Consider the following 22,977-nt stretch of genomic DNA (forward strand, 5'->3'; position numbering starts at 1 on the left):
TTAACAGGATTATAAATTGCATCAAAAGAGGAAACTAACTAAGTTTATGCACATTTCCTGTTTTCCTTATTCTGTTACAGACCCAGAACCGAATGAAGCTGATGGCAGATAATTATGAAGAGGACCATTTGAAATCCTCAGCACAAGCCGAGCAGGCAAACCATAAACCCTCACCAGAGCAGGTGAGAATCATTTTGTCTCCAAACTGGAAATTATTCATTTAATGATTAAGGTTTATTTTCTACCATTATAAGGTAACCATTATTCAGTCAGCTTCATGAGGCAAAAACAACTATTTTCAGAATATCTTCTCTGGCAGATCTGGATCAAGTTGGAGTTGAGTGACTTGACTCCAGGAATAATGTACTATTCAAAAAATTTGCATATTTGTGCATTAAACATTGTCATTTGATCATTCCTTCCTACATTGAACAGCTATAGCACTTGGTTAATGAGTGTGTATTGATACATTGTGGATCAGTTTGGCACAGCACCTGTGTGAAACTAAACTCGCTTGTTTTGGCCGCATCAGAGCCAGATTGCAATCAGTTCATTTGTTGGCACAGGTCAGAGCGCACATGGAAGGATTAAGCACAAATGAGTTCCTCCAAGAACTCCACCAAATCCATACCTAGACATAAATACATTCATAACACAGACGAGAATGGAACTGCTTATTTCATAATAACAGAAATGAAGTCAAATTCAAAATTATTTTCAGATTTCCTTTGGACATGAGATTAGCTGTGATTAACCAACTGAAGCCTGGGGAGCAACGTATGCCTATACATATGAGTATCTACACACCATGAGCCCATTCATTATATTGTAACAATAACTGGCTTGTTTTCAAAAGGATAATTGTTTTTATTCTACCTTGGCTGAAAGTCCCTTTGTTTGATTTTAAAATATTGTGCGTGTAGTCATGAAGATTGGAATGGTTGAACATAGTTTCGAGACAGGGTGTAAAAAACGTCCTGTAAGAATGCACCTCAATGTTCACTGTCAGTGATTTAAGTGATGTGTTATTGAGATCTGCATAAACCCATAATGCAACTGTGTTGTTGATCTTAATACATTTAACATACAGTACATGAATCACCAGACTCTGTCAAGAAACAACATAGCCAACATATTGACAACATGAAATAACTTCATCGATGTGCAGATTTTTTTTCCCCTCTGGACATTTCCAATACTGTAGCTTCTCGTTCTGCCTTCCTTGAAAGCCAGGGTTTGATTTCACTGTTTATATTATTCCAAACAGTAAATGATTCTTCTGATGTCCAGGTTTTTTAAGTTCACCCAAATGCCATCTGTTTCCATTTATCATCTGCTGATTGTTTCTTACTTAATCCTGCCTTTCCATGTAGCGTGACAGAGAATGGAGCAACAATTCAACTGATTCCTGGGATCACATGTGGGAATGGTAAAGGGTGTATGAAGCACATTTTCTGCTTTCTCAATGCTTATCCAACTATGTTTGTTATCTCATGCTCCCTTTCCTGTGTTACCTTGTTCAAAGTCTTTTGAGCAAGGCAGGCTTCCATTTTTGAAGACATGTCTTTGATAACTGAATATCTGAATTCCACATTTTTGTATGTGAGCATAGTCCAGATAACCAAGGGTCACTTAGTCAGTTGTAGATATCAATTTCATGTGACAGTGTTGGACATCCAAAATGACTAAAATTATCCAGCTCTAAATTAAATCCATTACACTTTTTTTCCCCTCTCATCAGGTTGAAATCAAAACATGACACTTCGTGATGCCCTAACTCATTATTTTTTTCTGTCTTCAAATTATAGACCTGCTCGCCTCCTTCATTTTTAATATTGTCCCCCAATCTAGAAACTTTTAAGGCCTAAAACTGGAGTTAATTAATCATGATTCTCTGATATTGCTTTTCATCTTCTCTTCCATCATTGCTGGAGATTCCTTGTGTGATAGTATTCTAAACATTCTTTGACAGATTTTTGTTGCTGATGGATTGACATTAACTAGTGATTGTCAATTGGCTATGAAATTGATAATCTACCAAAAAAGGAAATGCAGAATATTTCAAAATTTGAAATTATAGTTATTTTAAACCTAAAATAATTATTTTCCCTGTAGATCTAAGAATGTATGTAAAATATTTCTGTTCCATTTTTTTGTGGCAAGAGGACTGGGTAAATTGGTCCCCATAATGATAAATATTGCTCTTTTAAATGTAATAAAATGATGACATACTGATTTTTATAAAACGTAATAGAATGGAGAAAGTAGAACATAAAGGAAAAGTATTGTAAAGAGTGTCTCAGCTGGTTAAAAATCTAATTGAAAAAAATTAATAGCCCAATTGCCTTGGGTAAAATGAATTCTGAGTTACTTAATCTATGCTCCCAATATGTCTCTTTTCCTGTCCAAATAGTAATTGATTTTGCTTTGTACTTTGAATCAATCCTATATTTGATTTTTAATTTTTTTTAAATCCAGAATCTAGTAATGGCTTGATTTATTTTTAAAATCATGCCATCTTTTTACTTAATTACTCACTTTGTTAAAGATTTTGGCTTCTGCTAATTGTTTAAAAATTAATTATTACTATCTAACAATTTTACTTTCATATAAAGTGGCTTGGCTTTACATTGCCTGAATCCAGTTTCAAACTATGTGTTAGTCTATATGAGCATCATAGAATTATACAACACAGGAACAGTCTCTTTGTTCCACAACATCTGCATCAAACATGATGACAAATTAAACTAAAACTGCTGCTTAGAAATGATACTTATTTCAGTTCCCTGAATATTCATGTGTCTATCTAGATTCTAAAAGCTTCATAAATGCTACCATTGAATCTGCTTCCACCACTACCCCTGGCAGCCTGATCCAGACACTTACCACTCTATGTAATTAAAAAATGCCCTGCACATCTCCTTTAAACTTTGCAGATCTCACCTTAAACACGTGTCCTCTTATTTGTGATTGCTTTTTTTCCCAGGATAAAAGATTTTGACTGTTTCCTATCAATGTCTTCCAATTTTCTAAACCTTTCTGTTAGGTCTCCCCCAACCCCCACCCCAGTCTCCAATGTTCCAGAGAAAACAATCCAATTTTGTAATAAAGTTTCCCCTCCACTTGGACATGAACAAGCCACTGTCCAATAATTAGCAACAATGGAGTCAAGATGCAATTATCTGAATGGCTGAAGGACAGGATACATTACAAACAAACTTGTACTTATAACTTGCTTTTCCACAGATTTCCCTAAAGTTCTCACCTATTGTTCTTCATGATTATAATTATCTGTAATTGTAGTGCAGTGTTTAAAGAAAAGTGGAAATAGTTGAGGGAAAAAAAATCACATTTGTTCCATTCTCTTAAGTTTTGATATAATGTGGAACAATTATCAACCTAAACAGTGTTAGAATTTTTATGTCTTGAAAAGCTTATTGTCATAACAACATAACAAATTCTAGCTTCTTTGGAAGTAATTATGTAGCATATTTATAGAAGAGATGGTCAAAGTAATATAAGTTTATAAAATTTTTGAGGACAAAGAATCTAAGCTTACATCCTTAGTTGAGTTGTTTAAAGGCAGCAAATATGCATCACTCAAAGGCTATAAACTTGGAATGTGTTATCACAAGTAGGTGCCAGAATAGAAAACAATTTTGTAAAGAAGTAGACAAGTATTTGGAACATATAAGTGTAAATCAAAGCATTAACAAGAGGATACAAAAACTAAAATCAATTATTAGAGGTGATATTGTGAAATTCACAATTATTACTTTTACTTCCTTAATCTCTATATTTTAATTTAATAAATTATTGTTTCTTGTAAACAAAATTATGTCCACACAAGTTTATATTCCTTTTGGAAGTAATACAAATATATTGCTGTTTTCGCAACAAGCTTAGACACAATTCACTTGTGTGGTTACAAGCTGCAAAGCTTTACAAAGGCATCATTTCCATTGAGCCTATACACTTGTAAAATTACCTCTGAAGCATGCCATGAGCATTAAAATGTGTGATACCTGAATACGTCTTTAAAATAATTTTCTCATTTCAAAACGGCAGAAAAACGATTGTTAATTTCATTGAAAGAAAACTAATGTCATAATTATTCTCAGAGCAGTTTTCCAGCAATGCTTTATTTTATCCAAATGTACAATATCCAATTTAACTTTAATTACTTAGTGTCCAGTGTTGTAGGAATGAAGCTACATATGTTCTCTTTGAAATAATTACCTACAAAATATTCATGCTTTGTTAAGCTATATTCACATTGTCTGGAGGTATGTACAAAGAGTGACAGTGTTGGACATCCAAAATGACCAAAATTATCCAGCTCTAAATTAAATCCATTACACTTTATCTTAATTTTTCAAAATGTGAATGGGTTGATTCGGGAGGAACGAGTAGAAAGGGCGTATTTTATGAATAAGTTAGAGCTGCATGTCACCATACTCCTCAATTCCAAACCTGTCCACACATATTTTCCTCCATACTGCTTTTTCTTATCTGGTATGACAGTGATTTCAAGATTTTGTTTTCAAGATATAGGAAACCAAAGGTGTATATCCTCTCCTGTCATATTGCTCTCACTTTATTAATTATATGAAAACAATCGGCAAAACCTCCTGAAAGGATGATATCAGCTTGTGTATTCAAGCTCCACTATCTCCAGGTTACTCATCTTTCCTTTGAAACAAAGGAAATATTCCAAATCATATTTATCCAGTAATAAGGAATCTTAAATACAGTTCCCTCCATAATGTTTGGGACATTATTTGTAATCAAACAATTACAATTAACATAAAAGTGAGCATTCCACATCATATTAAACGTTATTTGTATACATTTTGGTTTGACCATGTCAACATCCTCAACATGGTTATCCAACTGCACGAAAACCAACAAGGTCGGGTCAGATACAGCAATGAGCTCTCCGAACCATTCTCCATTGACAACGGTGTGAAGCAAGGCTGCGTCCTCACACCAACCCTATTTACTATCTTTTTCAGCATGATGCTGAAACAAGCCATGAAAGACCTCAACAATGAAGACGCTGTTTACATCCGGTACTGCACGGATGGCAGTCTCTTCAATCTGAGGCGCCTGCAAGCTCACACCATGACACAAGAGCAACTTGTCCGTGAACTACTCTTTGCAGACGATGCCGCTTTAGTTGCCCATTCAGAGCCAGCTCCCCAGCGCATGACGTCCTGTTTTGCGGAAACTGCCAAAATGTTTGGCCTGGATGTCAGCCTGAAGAAAACTGAGGTCCTCCATCAGCCAGCCCCCCTCCATGACCACCAGCCCCCCCACATCTCCATCAGGCACACAGAACTCAAAACGGTCAACCAGTTTACCTACCTTGATTGCACTATTTCATCTGATGCAAGGATCGACAAAGAGATAGACAACAGTCTCGCCAAGGCAAATAGCGCCTTTGGAAGACTACACAAAAGAGTCTGGAAAAACAATAACCTGAAGAAACACACAAAGATCAGCGTGTACAGAGCCGTTGTCATACCCATACTCCTGTTCGGCTCCGAATCATGGGTCCTCTACCGGCATCATGTCCCCGGGACCGGTGCTTCTGCGTAAGCATGTACGGACACACCAGGCTGGAGCCTGGTAGAGCTGGTTTTCCTCCTTCATGCAAACCATAGCTATGCTTACGTTAGGTTCAGCAGTGGCAGGGAGGACACCGTCCCAACCAGGGACCTGGCACCAGCAGGAGCACCCACCACACCACGCCACCCTCCAACCAAGGACGACGCTTACTGGACATACATCCCCGTCCCCAGGCAGCTATGGGGCACGCAGGACCTCCTTGACCATCACGGGCCCGCTTCAGCCTTAGGAGATGAACCCGCTCCCCCACCCATCCAATACGACCTGCATACGTCGACCCCAGCCCCCCTGGCTACCACTCCGCGCGGCACCACACCAGCCACGCACACCCCTGCTGCCAGCCCCCCCACTTCCCCTTGGTTGAGGGTAGCAGCGAGGGCCAGCTCGGAGGCATCGCTCTCCACCTGGAAGAGGAAGTCCTGGGGAGTCACGTGATGGAGTAGTGGCCGGTAGGGGAACTCCAGCCCTCTCCAGAAAAGTTAAAAAAAGATAGAGAAAAAGCAAAGGCACAAACTTGAAAACCAAAACAAAGTGAAAGTAAAAGTGTGAAGAAAATGGCAGCGAAGAAAGAAAAACCAAAAACAACGGGAAGAAAAGAAGAAGGAAAGACGTCGGAAGAAGAAGGTGAAGGCCTTACCTGTCCGAAGAGGCCCGCCGCGGAGAGAGAGGCCCTCTCCCACAGGTCAGTGGAGGTCCCGGGCTCGGGACTACAAAAATGGCTCGCATGAAAAAAAACACACTGACGGGAGGGGGGAACAGCTGCGGAGTCGATCTCCACAGCTGAGAGAGACACCTGCAGCACAGCAGCAGGTGCAGAACACAGACAATAACGACAACAAGAAAGAAGAGGGTAAAAGGTAAACAAGGAAACAACAGATGGTCAACCCAGAGGAGGAAGAAGAAGAAGAACAGAAAGAAGTGGAAGAAGAAGAGAAAAGCAAGACAATGGATGTAGCTTTTTTTAAAGAATATATGGAATCAGTGAAAGAATGGCAATTACAAGAATTTGATGCGATAAAAAGAAGAATTAAGAATGCAGAAGAAAGAATGAAGAAAATGGAAGTGGCCATATCAGAATTGTCAAAAAGAGTGGAAAATATGGAAAAACGAGAAACATTTGTCGATATGGAAGTAAAAGACTTAAAAGAGAAATTAGATGAATCTAATAAAAAAGCTAAAGAGGCACAGGAGCTGGTATCTCAGAAGATAGATATGATAGAAAACTATAATAGAAGAAATAATATAAAGATAGTGGGCCTTAAGGAAAATGAAGAAGGCAAGAATATGAGAGAATTTATAAAAGATTGGATCCCCAGGGTCCTGGGAAGACCAGAATTACAGGAAGAAATGGAAATAGAGAGGGCACATAGAACATTAGCCCCGAAACCACAACCGCAGCAAAAACCAAGATCAATTTTAGTAAAATTCTTAAGATATACAACAAGAGAAAATATAATGGAGAAAGCAATTAAGAAAGTAAGAGTGGACAAAAAGCCACTGGAATATAAAGGTCAAAAAATTTTTTTCTATCCAGACATAAGTTTTGAACTCCTGAAGAAGAGAAAGGAGTTCAATACAGCGAAAACGATCTTATGGAAAAAAGGATATAAATTTATGTTAAGGTACCCAGCGGTACTTAAAATAATTATTCCAGGGCAACAAAACAGACTATTCTCGGATCCAGAGGAAGCAAGGAAATTTGCAGAACAACTACAAAACAAGCAGAGAGATGAAGACATGTAATAAGAGTAAAAATGACCACGATCTATATGTATGTGTGTAAAGGGGTATATGTGTGTGTATATATATATATATATATATATATATAGTGTGCATACATGAATGTATCCGTATTTAGAGGAAAATATATAGAGTATAGACAAGAATTAATAAGGGAGGGAAATGGAATAGAGGGAATAAGGAGGGAATTAAAAGAGTGACCTTTGTTACATATGAAAATTGAAATCTTTTCTGGGGGGGGCTGGGTGGGGAGGAGTTATGGTCACTGCAAAATCAGCTGACGTTTGCGAGTGAATTCGCAAATCCAAATGGAGAGGGAAGATGTGGTTGTCCGACAAGGGATAAAGGGCAACTCAGGAGGGGGAGGGGAGATTGGCGTTAAAGAAGTTTTAAATAGGAGAATAGGGAAAATGTTTGATGTTTTAGAAATGTTGTCTTATAAAGTGTTCAAAACAAGAAAGCAGAAATGGATAAGAAGGAAAGGTAATGATAGAGAAACGGAAAGGGAAGATAAACAAAGTATAAAATGGCTACGCTGAACTATATGACTTTAAATATTAACGGAATACATAACCAAATTAAAAGGAAGAAACTGCTAAATTTACTGAAAAAAGAAAAAATTGATATAGCATTTGTGCAAGAAACACATTTAACTGAATTGGAGCACAAGAAATTAAAGAGAGATTGGGTAGGGCACGTAACAGCAGCGTCGTATAATTCAAAAGCAAGAGGAGTAGCTATATTAATTAGTAAAAATGTGCCAATTAAAATAGAAGAGGAAATAATAGATCCAGCAGGGAGATATGTAATGATAAAATGTCAGATATATTCGGAGTTTTGGAATCTACTCAATGTATATTCACCTAACGAAGAAGATCAAAAGTTTATGCAAGATATTTTTTTGAAGATAGCAGATACGCAAGGGAACATATTAATAGGAGGGGATTTTAACCTGAATTTGGATTCAAATATGGACAAAACTGGGAAAAAAATTAACAGAAAGAACAAAGTAACCAAATTTATAATTAAATCAATGGAAGAAATGCAACTTTTGGATATATGGAGGAAACAACACCCAAAGGAAAAGGAATATTCATATTACTTGGCTAGACATAAAACATACTCAAGAATAGACCTATTTTTGTTATCAGCTCGTATGCAAGATAGAGTAAGAAAAACAGAATATAAAGCTGGAATATTATCGGACCATTCACCCTTAATATTGACAATAATGTATAGATGGAGATTAAACTCCATGTTACTCAAAAGGCAAGATTTTAGAGAATTAATTGAAAGACAAATTTAAATGTATTTTGAAATAAACACGGAATCAGTGAAAGATAAGTTTATACTATGGGATGCAATGAAAGCGTTCATTAGAGGGCAAATAATAAGTTATGTAACCAAGATGAAGAAGGACTATAATCAGGAAATAGAGCAGTTGGAAAGGGAAATAGTAAATATAGAAAAAGAATTAGCAATGAAGGAAGATACAACTAAAAGAAGAGAATTGGCAGATAAAAAAATAAAATATGAAACACTACAACCATATCAGGTGGAGAAGAATATAATGAAGACAAAACAGAAATATTATGAACTAGGGGAAAAAACGCACAAAATTCTAGCATGGCAGCTTAAGACAGAACAAGCTAAGAAAATGGTATTGGCATCAAGGAAAAAAGACAAACAAATCACATATAATCCAAAGGAGATCAAGGAAAACTTTAGAGAATTCTATGAACAATTATACCAAACTGAAAACGAAGGGAAAGAAGGGAAAATAGATGAATTTCTAACTAAAATTGAACTACCAAAACTACAAATAGAGGAACAAAATAAATTAACAGAACCATTTGGAATAGTAGAAATACAAGAGATAATAAAAAAAATTACCAAATAATAAAACACCAGGAGAGGATGGATTCCCAATAGAATTCTATAAAACATTTAAAGATTTATTAATTCCTCCCCTCCTGGAAGTAATCAACCAGATTGATAAAACACAAAGCTTACCAGATTCATGTAAAACAGCAATAATTACAGTAATACTAAAGCAAGGGAAAGATCCACTCGCACCAGCGCCATATAGACCAATATCTTTACTTAACACAGATTATAAGATAATAGCTAAACTATTAGCAAACAGATTAGCAGAGTATGTACCGAAAATGGTAAATCTAGACCAAACTGGATTTATTAAAAAAAGACGCACAACAGACAATATTTGTAAATTTATTAACTTAATCCATGCAGTAGAAGGGAGTAAAGCGCCAACAGTAGCAGTTGCTTTAGACGCAGAGAAGGCCTTTGACAGAGTAGAATGGAATTATTTATTCAAAGTATTGCAAAAATTCAGTTTACCAGAGAAGTATATTAATTGGATTAAAGCATTATATAAGGGACCATTGGCGAAAGTGACAGTAAATGGATATGTATCAAAGCAATTTAACTTAAGCAGGTCAACACGGCAGGGATGCCCACTATCACCTTTATTATTCACGTTAGCTATAGAACCACTAGCAGAATTGATAAGAACAGAAAATAATATAAAAGGGATAAAAATAAAAGACAAGGAATATAAAATCAGTTTATTTGCGGATGATGTTATAGTATACTTAACAGAACCAGAACTATCAATAAAAGAATTATATAAGAAATTGAAGGAATATGGAGAAGTGTCGGGTTACAAGATTAACGTAAATAAAAGTGAAGCAATGCCTATGAATAATGCGGATTTCTCAAATTTTAAGAAGGAATCACCATTCAGATGGCAAATGCAAGCAATAAGATATCTAGGTATACAAATAAATAAAAATCTTGGCCAACTATATAAACTCAATTATTATCCACTAATGAAAAAATTACAGGACGATTTAGAGCATTGGAAAGATTTACCACTAACACTAATAGGAAGGATAAACTGTATTAAAATGAACATTTTTCCAAGGATATTATACCTATTTCAGGCATTGCCAATACACCTGACAGAGAAAATTGGTACAACATAGAAGTTCTCCAGTATTACATCATCTACTCAATATTTGGAAGAAGATTCATGTAGAAAAAAATAAAACAAATTATCAATGACCAAAACTAATATTGACGCAAAATAAGTTACTCCCTTTTACAATAGATAACCTTTCCTTTAGAGAATGGGAGAAAAAAGGGATCAAAATAATAGAAAATTGTTTTTTAGGAAATAGATTATTATCCTTTGAACAAATGAAAGATAAATACAATATAACTCAAGATACAGTGCTGGCATATTACCAATTGAGATCCTACTTGAAGGACAAATTAGGAAGCAGTCTGAGTTTACCAGAGGGAAGTAACTTTGAATATGTGATTACAGATACAATGATAATCAAAAGATTTATAACAAATATGTATATTAAACTGCAAGAAAAGGAGAATGAGGAAACAAATGGTAAAACTAAACAAAAATGGGAACAAGATTTAAATATAAAGATAAAAAAGGAAACATGGGAGTAGTTATGTTCTGGAACGATGAGAAATACAATAAATACGAGGTTACGTATGATAAAATATAACTGGATACACAGGCCATACATTACACCTCAAAAGTTAAATAAATGGGATCCAACAGTATCTGATAGATGTTTTCGATGTAAAAAAGAAATGGGAACAACAATTCATGCAATCTGGACATGTGAGAAAGTAGAAAAATTTTGGGAAGATCTAACCCAAATATTAAATAAAATTACAGAAAACAATAATCCAAATAATCCAGAGATCTTCCTCCTAAGTAACATAAAAAACAAAGAATTTGGAACTGATTTGGAGGATGCACAAAAAAGATTTGTTAAGATAGCTCTAGCCGTAGCAAAAAAATGTATTATGTCAACCTGGAAATCGGAAGATAATTTGAAAATACAACAATGGTATATAGAAATGAATAAATGTATTCCATTAGAAAAAATAACATATAGTTTAAGAAATAATATTGAAATATTTGAACAAATATGGGAGCCTTACATGAAACACAATAGCGAAAACCTACCGGGAACATTCACTACCTAAATTAACGAAAGGAGAAGGAAATGAAAAGAATTGACTCAGTGGAATTTCTTGTTTATTTTTATTGAATGACAACATTGTTTGACTGGTTTAGTGTATCCTAGATTTTCTACTTTAAATGGACGGGAGGGGGAGGTAGGGAGGTTGGGATGGGAGGGGGGGTGGGGAGAAAATGGCACTGTATATATTTGAAAAGGAAAAAGTATGTATCATGGTTAATGTGGTTTATGGTGTGAAAAATAAAAAATTTTTAAAAAAAAGAAGAGGAAGTCCTCATCCACAGCCTGCATCGTGGCGTCTGCGATGTTTCGCCTGATGCGGGTGGGAGGGGAAAAGATGTGGCTTGGACCAAAAGGCAGATCTTGTCCGAGAAGCGAGGGACCCACTGCAAGTAATAAGAGAATAGGCCCAGGCACCTGGGGAGGGCCTTTAGCGTGGGGAGGAAGGGGTAACTCCATTAATGGGTGAATCCTTTCCGGATCTGGGCCGACGTCTCCATGGGCCACGATATACCCCAGGATGGCGAGGCGGGTGGTGCTGAACACACACTTCTCCTTGTTGTAAGTGAGGTTCAGCTCCACGGCCGCCTGGAGGAATTTTTCCAGGTTAGCATCATGGTCCTGCTAATCATGGCCACAGATAGTGACGTTATCCAGATATGGGAATGTTGCCTTCAGCTTGTGCCAGTCTACCATGCGATCCATCTCCCACTGGAAGACGGAGACCCTTCGTGACCCCAAAAGAAACCCAGCGGAACTGGTACAGGCGCTCATTCGCCTCAAAGGCAGTGTAGGATTTGTCCTTCGGGAAGATAGGGATTTGGTGAAATGCCAACTTCAGGTCAATCGTGGAGAAAACCCGGTAGCAGGCTATCTCATTGACCATGTTGGCGATCCTCGGCAGGGGGTAGGCAGCCAGCTGGGTGTACTGATTAATGGTCTGGCTATAATCCACGACCATCCTTGGCTTACTTCCCCCTTTGTCCACCAGGACTTGGGCTCTCCGAGAGGTGTTACTGGGCTCTATAACGCCTTCCGCCAGGAGTCGCCACACCTCTGCCTTGATGAAGTCCCTGTCTGCAGCGCAATAGCGCCTACTTCTGGCAGCGATTGGCTTGCAGCCTAGCGCAAGATGTGGAAAGAGCGCCGGTGGGGTGATGCGCAGTGTGGAGAGGCCACAGGTTGGCCGGGGCTGGTAGGTTGGCGTGCTGTACAATGTGAATGGAGGTTGGGTGCTCCCCTGAAGGCAAGGGTGACACTCTGCAGGTGGCACTGGAAATCCAGACCCAGGAGGAGTGGTGCCCAGAGTTTTGACATGACCAGGAGCCTGAATCCTGTGTAAGTCTCCCCTCCCACCGTTATATCGACCGACCAGCGCCCAAGGGTACCAACAGTCTTATCCTTGGCGGCGAGGGCGATTGAGCTGGTGGTGGGGTGGACCTTTAACCTTAGGAAGTGGGCCACTCTCAGGTGAATGAAGCTCTCGGTGCTGCCACTGTCCAACAGGCACTTTGTTACCTGCCCGTTGACTCGCATGTCCATCATCGAGCGCCCGAGATCGTGGGGGATGTCCCTGGTCAGCGTCGTGGCGGACAGGACCATCTCGGAGTCGGAGTCGGAGGGATAGGGAGCATCGATAGGGCAACCTGGACATCGCCCGTGTTGACCACGTGGACATCGATCATGAGGTGCAGCCTGCGGTAGCCATTAGCCTTCGGAGGGGAGCGTCGGTAGGGCAGCCTGGTCATCGCCTATTTTGACCACATTGCCGTTGGTCGCTGGGTGCGGCATGTGGCAGCTGATGGCACCCGGAGGCATGGGGAGCGTCAGTCGGGTGGCTTGGTCATCGCCCATGTTGACAACGTCATGCTCAACATGGTCAGGTCCCTCCATGTCGGGAGCTGCCTGGCCCAAGATGGTGGTAACACATGGGGGGCGCTGCGTGGCTGGCCTCCTTCCCCAGCCATGTCCGCTGTGCCGGGGGAAGTGACATCATCACTGCCAGTGGCAGTGATGTCGTTACATCAGCCGGAAGTGACATCACACCATGAGCCAGAAGTGACGTCGTTGTAGTTCTCAGTGAGCTCTGCCGGCGAGGGCGAGGGCTGGTGCAGATGCTCAGGGCACACGATGTGACGGTCGCTGGCGGGGCTGGATGTTGCGCGGTCGAAGTCGGGGAAGTCATCACGGGGACAATTGCACCGCCTGGCACACGCACGTGGGGGGGTCCACAGGGGAGGTGGGGAGATCATATAGGGTCGCTGAGCTGCCGGCATGTTTATAGACGCACACTTTGGCAAAGTGGCCTTTCTTGCTGCATCGGGAACAATACTGGTTCCTCGCTGGGCAGTTTTGGCACAATTGTCGATCTGACCATACCAGGACCCACAGTGCTTACAGGGGCGCTGGGCACCTGCTGCAGCAATTTTCTTCTCCCCAGCTCGGCCTGGAGCTGCAGCTGCAGTGTGAGAGGGCCATGAGGGAGCCTGGGGGAACCTGGAATCGAAGGCTTCGACGTGCAGGGCTGCTGCTTCCAAGGTTTGGACCACTTCCACAGTCCTGGTTAGGGCATAGATGTTGTCTTCCAGCAGCTTCTGCCGGATGGCTCTCGAGCGTAGCCCTCGGATGAAGGCGTTGCACATCATCCTCTCGACCTCCTATACACCTACCCTGGGTTCAGCCAGACACGTTCGGGCCAACTTTCGCAAGTGTCCCAGGTAAGACTCAGCCGTCTCCCCGGGTTGCTGGGCTCGGGTGTTGCACAGACCACATTCATGGGGGGCTTGTACAAGTTCTCGAGAGTGTCCATTGCACTCTTGTACGTGGAGCAGCCTTTGGTTACCTGGAAGGCGCAGGGACCCAGCTTTGACTGGAGTAGGTCCAACCTTTTCCGATCAGAGTCCAGGATGTCACCCTCGTGTGCCTCGATGATTGCCTCGACTGTGTGCTGCCAGATCTCGAAGCGTGTCTGGGCTTCCGGGTGGCATGGGTCGACCTCGAGGCTCCCTGCACACAGGAGTTTTTCCAAAGCCACCGTGGGAAAATTTTGTGGATTAAATTGTGGTGCACTGTTAGCCAGAATCAGACACACACAAAGATAAAGACTGTACAACAAGCTTTAATCCACAAAGACGTCCACAGAGCCAGGCTGACTGTAGCTGCAGTAACTCTGAGTGAGGCCTCGGGAGGCCGGCGCAGGTTTATATCCCGGAGGGTGATTGACACCCGACCGGATGGCGCTTGATCCCTTCAGGCCAGCTGATTGACAGCCGGCCAGGTGTTGTCCTGTCCGCTTACTCTCCTGCTGGAACAGAGGTTGCCTCCTGCAGTAGGCCACACCACAGTTTGGGATCATTTTCTTGTTGTAGGCTGAAGCTCCATCTAACGAGTTTGGAGGTGTTTACTTGAACTTGAGCAGATAAGATGTTTCTATACACCTCAGAATTAATTTTGCTATTGTCATCAGCGGTTACATTATCAATGAAGATAAGTGCACCAGTACCTGCGGCAGCCATACATGCCCAGGCCATAACACCCCCACCACCATGTTTCTCAGATGAGGTGGTATGTTTTGGATCTTGAGCAGTTCCTTTATGCTTGCACGCTTTGCTCTTGCCATCACTCTGTTATAGGTTCATCTTAGTCTCTATAAAATTGTGGATAAATCTGTCCACAAGACGTTCTTTCCAGAATTCTGTCTGTTCTTTTAAATACTACAGTATAATTCCGATTATCCAGAATGGACGGGACTGGGCCTATTTTGGATAAATGATATTTTTGGATAACTAGTCCAGCAGCAACAGCCCAGTAGCAAAAGCAAATCATTTGTAACATTGTTTAAACAACAACAAACAACAAGGGAAGGCATTTTAAGCATGAAATAAAGTTTAATTTTCACCAAAAACAACCTGAACAAAATAAGAAAAATCCAACACAAAAACTTGAAATTCTACACAGAGGTTTTTCCAAAATTCCAAAATCTTTTCAACTGTGACATCGGTTTGGCTCTGAAAAAATTTTGGATAATAGGATTTCTGATTGTTTGGATATCATCATTTATCCAAAATTTTTCAGAAGCAACATTTTTGAGATAAATTAGGATAATTAGGATTTCTGAAATCCTCAACTATCCAAAAAAACATTTCAGAGCTAAACAGATGTTACTTCCAGGTCCAAAAATTTGGACAACCTGATTTTGGTTCATCGAAGTTGTGCTGTACTTGGCAAACTGTAATCCTGTTGGCCATCCTGTTTCAGAGGCCAACTCGCGGTTTGTATCTTGCAGTGTAGCCTCTACATTTTGTTCATTAGGTCTTCTATTATCAGTTGTCATTGACACATCTACACCTGCCTCCTGAAGACCATTTCTGATCTGTTGGACAGGCATTTGGGGATGTTTCTTCATTATGATGAGAATTCTTCTGTCATCTAGAATTCTTCTAGTCCCTTTGCAATTGCTGAGCTCATCAATGTGCTCTTTCTTCTTAATAATGTTTCAAACTGTTGAATTTGATAATCCTTAGGTTTGGACAATGTCTCTTACTGTTTTTCGGCCTCATAATGGCTTCTTTGACTTTCATTGGCACAATTCTGGTGCTCATGTTGAAAAATGGCAATTACAGACTGGTGATCATAGCTTAGAAGCAAGCCTAGCTCTCTTATACCTGCACCAATAATGCAATTAAACATACCTGAGTAATCACAAACACCTGTGATGCCAAACATTATGGTGCCCTAAAATGTGAGAACTATGTATAAAAAGTTAATTCTACGTAGTCATATTATCTTGAATAATATCTGGAATGTTCCATTTAATCTCATGAGAATTGTTTGATTACAAATTTAAAACTGTGGAGCGCAGGCAAATAAAGGAAAAAAAGTATCTTTGTCCCAAACATTATGGAGGGCACTATATCTTTGTGCATGCACTTGTTACCTATCAAACATGTAGCTATCTAAGTTCTTTTATCGGAGTTTCCCCCATTCCTGTAGCATGACAGTTGACATGCAGTGAGAGAGCTGCAGAAGAATTTAAGGATGACTCTGAACAGGACACTAATGGAATTGCAGTGATGAGATCATGTTAGCTGTCATCTTGACCACTGGTTAGGGAGAGGATGAGTCTCTGTATTTCTCCCATTCCAATTACTCAACAATCCTAATAATTGCTAGTGTAACATGAAAGTTTCTTTCAGCAGTGTTAACTTGAATTTCTGACAACATATATCCAATAGCTTGAGTTATTGTAAACATAGAAAACCTTTGTGTATTATAGTAAAAATGGAATGTCATCTTAGATGTAACATTATGTCTGGATCTACAGGTTTTGAAATTGTTGTCGTTTCAGCATCCATCTCCTTAATGGATTTTTTGGATTAAACTTGATCCTCCCATGGACACTTGACTATGTACCTGGGTGACTTCCTGGCCCCTTTGGAAAGAGTACATCTGGCCTTCTTTCCACCTCACTGACTGAGATCTTCAGAGCTAGATTCTGCAAATCGGGGTGCTTACACTCACTACTACCATATCTTTTGACAAATCTCAATTCTGCAAAGTGACTCCTCTTAAGATGTGTAAAGACTATTTTGGTCAGCTCTAATTATGCTTCATCTTGTGCTATCTGCACATAATTGGTTTCAACAGAATTGTGCCGAAGCCAGTATAGTGCTGTTAACATTGATTAATCGCATAAATGAAATTAATATATTGTGATACAAACTTTATGCATCTCATGCTCTGGGCCAAATAAGCACACATGTTTCCAGTCCTATCCAGTTTAACCCCAAAGGCCTTAGGAAGGCATTCAGCAAAGTTCCATATAGTAAGCAATAAGAAGATGGAAGCCCACAGGATTAAAAGGAAATATGCATTATGATTATAAGCTTGGCTTCATGACAGAAAAGGGAGGAAGATGGATTTTTTTCAAACGGGGAGTGTATTGCAGTGGGTGTTCTGGAACCATGACTTTTTCTATTTTAACTCTGGTAGTTTGAGTCTACAATTTAATGTTTGCAAATGATAAACCTTTTGATACAGACATGCTAAAGTACTGTCTATCAGTGAAGGTTTGGGGATAGCATGAACAGAATGGTAAAATGAGCCGACGTGTGGAAAATTACATTCAATGTGGGAAAATGTGAGATATACTTTGAAAAAAATGATGCGTAAAGATCTCACAGTAGCTGATCTGAGAAGCTGGAGTCCATCTGTACACACCCTTAAAGATACTACAAAAACTAGTAACGTACAATGAACATGGGTTTCTTGACCTACTATATAAATAGAGAAAAGAATATAAAAATTAAGACTGTGCGAGAGCTTCATAAGTTATGGGCTGTACAAGTAGTTAATCAAGAAAGCCTGCAGACTTTGGGGTTGAGTGCACAGACTTAAACAAGACTGCTATTCAGACTACAGAAATAAAGGAGGTTTACCAAGATTTTATTAAAATGATTGGCTTTGGATACAATGTAGGGATAAAATAAGATTATTCTCCTTAGGAAAAGTAATTAAAAGATCATCTATGGATGTTTTCAAAATAATTAGAGGTTTTGACAAGAATAGAGAGACATTCCCTGAGTGAGTGGATTAATGATCAGAGGTCATAGATTTAAAGTCATCAGCAAGTAATCAAGAGATGATATCATTTTCACAATGTTCTATATCAACCATTTCAACCTGTTTTTGGATATGGCTCCCTTAGGACTCTGCTCTAAGTTTATGGGCCTTCTTCCCTGTGAAGCAGTCAAGTTTAGTTTGTTTCTTCTACCGTCTACAAAGAAAAAACCTTAAAAATATTTTATGATTTCAGTCTGAGGCCCCCCCTTAAATGTGCTGTGGCCGCAGGGGGCATTATGGCCCCCATTGAGAATGTTGTTATATATAATTTATTTGATATATGTCATCTTCAGGATGTGGAATGCTCTATCAGGAAAGAGTAGAAGGTTCTTCCACAAATAACTTTCAATTGGGGTTAGGCCGGCGCATCAGGAATTGGAGCTTACAGTGTTGCAGGCAAAAAGCAGCAAGCTGAGCTGACATCAACTGCTCTTTCAAAAGAGGCAGCACAAGCTTGGTGACCTTAGATGCCACTTCATGTGTTTCCATGAGTTGATAGTCTTTGGACTGGATTCGAATGTAAATGAATTGAAACACTAAGATGTACTGTACGAGTTAGTCATTGCATCTTCCTTGATATATAAAGTCACAAAGCACGTACGTATTTTACCTAGTTTATTGATTTCCTGTAGCAATAAGAACGTGCGCATATGATGTAAGCCATGTTGAAATTCAACTTGTTACCTGTCTAAAGAGCAACAAATTACTATTTCTCTTGGGACGATAATATTCTTACTCCTCTGTATGTAGTTTGAGATTGCATGAATCACTTTCTGTGAAGAATGAGCAGTCTAATTTGTTGAAAAAAGTAAACCTATAACCTGCTGCAGATGATTCTCTCACTTAGCTGTAATGCAATGTCAAATAGGCAAGGTAATATTGAACAGGAATCAAAGAAATATTTGGATAAATGGAGTGTAATTAGCTAGTTCACCTCCAGTAGACCCCTGCCACCTATTGAGAGGGAAATTCCCTATCCCTAGTCAATGGCAAAGTACATCCATGATATCTGGATTCTTTCAAGAGCAAATCTATATTTTGGTATCTTTGGGCATATGCACTTTACTGTATTTTCAGATTGGTTCAGATTTTTCTATCAGCATTAGGGAGCTAAATTTAATTGTAAAAGCACAGGGTCTGGCCTGTGAGTGGTGTTCACCTGAAAATTCAAAGTTAACAAACAGAGATACTTGAAACATAGCAAAATCTCTGGCATGCACTTTCTTGGCTGACTAAAAGAATTATAGCATGTTTCACTTTGTGGACCAACTCTGGATCCCATTCAATTCTTTTGAAGAAGAAACTTGAAAATTCTTGGAATCATTCTGAATTAGAGTGGAAGAGAAGTTACTGAACATTAATTTCAACTCTGCCCTGTTAACCTCCTGGCAATGAAAATTTGGATAATTAATTTTTGTATTTCTTTGGATTTTGCTAAATTGCAAAGAATTATTATGCTAAAATCCAATGGTAAAGAATGCTTTAATGGACAACCTGTACTGGTATATCAAAAAGATTTGACAGGAATGTAATAAAAATGACATGAAACTTTTTCATCTTTGCCAGTCCTTCTCGTTACATGCATTAAATAAGTGTAATATTTTTCTGCTGAAAACACAACCCTGTCACTCAAATACAAAACTGATTTGATATCATTAACAAGGAACGTTGTTTGTCTTTTAACCCGTCTGATTTTTTGCACGAAGCAAACAGAAGGAGATCTCTGAGAAGACGCCTCTTCGTGTCTGTGTTCTAATGTACAATCAAGTTGTAATCTGCAAGTACTAACTTACTTTTATTTATTCTCCATGCTGTCATTGGTTGGCCTTGTCATCTGCAACCAAAAAGGATGATGAGGAGGGCATATGGGCATAGCCAATCAGATGAACTTAAGCAGCTATTTTGTTCAGAATGGTGAGAATTTGTTTTGACTCCTTGTTTCTCACAATCACTTTCACATGTTCATCCAAAAGTGTGAACTGCAATCCTTTGTGTGGTTGTACTCCATTTCATTCAAAACATGGTGTTTAACTCATCTGTGTATCGATGCTGGGGGTGGGGGGTTGGGGTGGTGTGGATCACTTTTACTGACCTGAAATTTATTTTCCTTCAAGCAAGTGAATGCTGAAGACTTGGCACTTAAAAATTAAAGGCATACATTTAGAATTCAAATGTTTGAATCCTAGTAATAAAAATATTATGAGGCAGTTTTATTTGACTTCCATGTTTAAACTGAACAGCAAATATTTGATGCATGATTTAATGTTAATTATGCTATTAAAAATTTCTATTTAAGTTGAATGATTAAGAAGTTTTGAGAGCTATGAAGCTGACTGAAATGACTGAAGCCAAACTAGGGGAGTTCAAAGTGTGTATTGTTGAACCTAATTTCACTCTGACATAAGAATGTACCATGAATGCATCATTGCAAATGATTTTTTTATGTTTATTTCATGGCTGTGATTCAAAATACAATGTAAAATGGGTCTTCGTTTCTATTTTAATTGTAAGGTTTATGTGCATCAACTGCTATTAAAATACAGATTTTACAATGATTTCAAAAATCCCAAAACTTAACAATGAAGTAATTGGCACCAACAGCGAGATACCATCCCTTTTACTTTGAAGACTTGTCCAATTTGTGTTAGGAAAGGGCCTGGGATCTCGAAAGTCTGAAAATGATATGTGGGTCTCAGATGAAGATTGGGCAAAGGAAAAAAATTGTATTTTCACTTTTTTTATAGTCACAGGATTGTCAAAGCAGATAAATACTTTTCTAGTGTAATCAATATGATTTTGTACTTTCCAGCCATGGTTTACAAAAGAAGTTCTCACAAATATCAATGAAATAAGTGTTGCTTGAAGAATATTGTTGGTCAGGAGATCAGTAAAGAATATTGTTGGTCAGGAGATCAGTAAAGAATATTGTTGGTCAGGAGATCAGTAAAGAATATTGTTGGTCAGGAGATCAGTAAAGAATATTGTTGGTCAGGAGATCAGTAAAGAATATTGTTGGTCAGGAGATCAGTAAAGAATATTGTTGGTCAGGAGATCAGTAAAGAATATTGTTGGTCAGGAGGTCAGTAAAGAATATTGTTGGTCAGGAGATCAGTAAAGAATATTGTTGGTCAGGAGATCAGTAAAGAATATTGTTGATCAGGAGATCAGTAAAGTATATTGTTGGTCAGGAGATCAGTAAAGAATATTGTTGGTCAGGAGATCAGTAAAGTTCTCTATTACTGCTTCAAATAGTATCTTCCAGTTTTGTCTCATGCACTTCTACAGATGGATGTAATATCATCTCCATTTCCCCCCCCCCCTCAACTCAATCCTTTCACTCTTCTTTTTGTCAGCTGCTTCTTGATTTAAAGATCCGCCTTATTGCTTGCTGCTGCTATATATATATTTGCTGGTTGGCAAATCTGTAAACAAGTGTGTTGAAATTTCATTAGAAGTTAAAATGTAAAATATCTCGAACAGAATCCAAACATATCTGAAACATACCAATTTGTCATTTAAACAGAAATGGGGAGGAAATCTATTTGCAGGTGAGGGTTGGTCATTTAAATATACCTTCATTGTGTGAATTATTTTTTAACCATAACATTACAGAATATCATTTAAATGGAGATTGATTGAGAAATGTTAATATGCAAATAATCTGACTTCCTTGGAAACAAGTTACTGAAAGCTATATATTGGTGCTGTAAGCTGTTTAAAAGTCAAATGTTGCTTTGACTTTTAGAAGAGTTTATTGACAGGTACAAACTGTTATCAGGGTTTTCCCTAGCTGCAGTGATCCAGAACCAAAGGACATGGTTTGAGGATACGAGATTAAACATTTATCGACTCAAATGTCTAACTGGCCAATGACGGCTAATAAATTTTTTGTGCTTCTTTCTTCTGTACGGGTTTTGGGAAACCTTGCAGTTGAAAGTAGAGCCCTGTTGTTGTGTTAAATGCCTTTATAGCATTACTTCTGAGCTTGGATGATGACGGTTTAACAAAGTGCCCAATAAAACTCTCAACCCTCACCCTTTGCAACTTTCAGATTCACCTTCCTACCCACAATTGCACCCTCCCACCACCCATCGTGACCACTATCTGCTTTTCCTAAACCAAATCAGATTCTCTGAGCTACATCTTCTTGATCCATCACTGCTGAAGCATCTTGACAACCCCAACTGCCTCCATTAATGGAACCAATCCAATTACTGTCATGTACTTCTTCTACCATCAGACAACTTCTCCAATCTCTCACGACCATTAAGAGCAAAATAATCTTGATGAACCTTTCTAACACTCTTTCAGCCACAACTAAAATATTACGTACAATTCAAAGTGTGACACATTCAGAAAGCTGAAAAATCATTTTCAAGGATGCAGGAGAGGTCGCTAAAGCCTTTCCAGTTATGTGATGGAATGATAAAGTGGAAATATTTTCATGGAATTGAGGAAGTTGCAGGTGGTCTGATGGAGAGATGAATTGAAAATCAGGAAAGATAGAAACAAAGTAAATGCGGAGAAACTATTTCAATTTGTAAAATAATTAAGAACCAATGAACACAATATGAATTTTGCCAAAGATTCAAAAGCTCTGCAGGAGTAGTGGATGCAAATTCATTTGTAGTATTTAAAAGGGAACTGGTTAAGTGTGAAAGGAAAGAATTTGCAAGGTTTTGGAGAGGTACAGGTCTTGTGTCTAGATGGATTGCCCTTCTGCACACCTGTTATGATCTTGTTGGGCCAAATAGCCTCTCACATGCAGGCCTAAAGAAGACGCATCCAAAAAGCAGCTGAGGAAACTTTTATAGCCATATACTACCTACACCCCCATTTCACCTCCTCCTGAATAATTCCAAAACAATAAAAAAGTGAAACTTTAAAAGTTGGAAAAAAGCAAAATATTTTAAAAACACTTTAAATAATTAAAATTACATCCATTATT

The 22,977-nt window shown here is 38.8% G+C and overlaps 1 protein-coding gene across 7 annotated transcripts in view; it reads left to right on the forward strand.

Annotated features, from left to right (window-relative positions):
* LOC138745950 (ELKS/Rab6-interacting/CAST family member 1-like) overlaps positions 1 to 22,977 on the forward strand; it is a 539,260-nt gene that overhangs the window by 408,592 nt on the left and 107,691 nt on the right. For 6 of the 7 annotated variants that reach the window (XM_069903518.1, XM_069903519.1, XM_069903525.1 and 3 more), the window contains one exon: positions 81 to 182. In XM_069903518.1, coding sequence (XP_069759619.1) covers positions 81 to 182 — 102 coding nt within the window. Of the gene's footprint in view, positions 1 to 80; positions 183 to 16,755; positions 16,939 to 22,977 lie in introns of those variants that run through there. The other variant, XM_069903522.1, reaches the window with a different exon arrangement.

The sequence above is a fragment of the Narcine bancroftii genome, chromosome 11 (genome assembly GCF_036971445.1).
Source record: "Narcine bancroftii isolate sNarBan1 chromosome 11, sNarBan1.hap1, whole genome shotgun sequence".
Lineage (NCBI taxonomy): Eukaryota > Metazoa > Chordata > Chondrichthyes > Torpediniformes > Narcinidae > Narcine > Narcine bancroftii.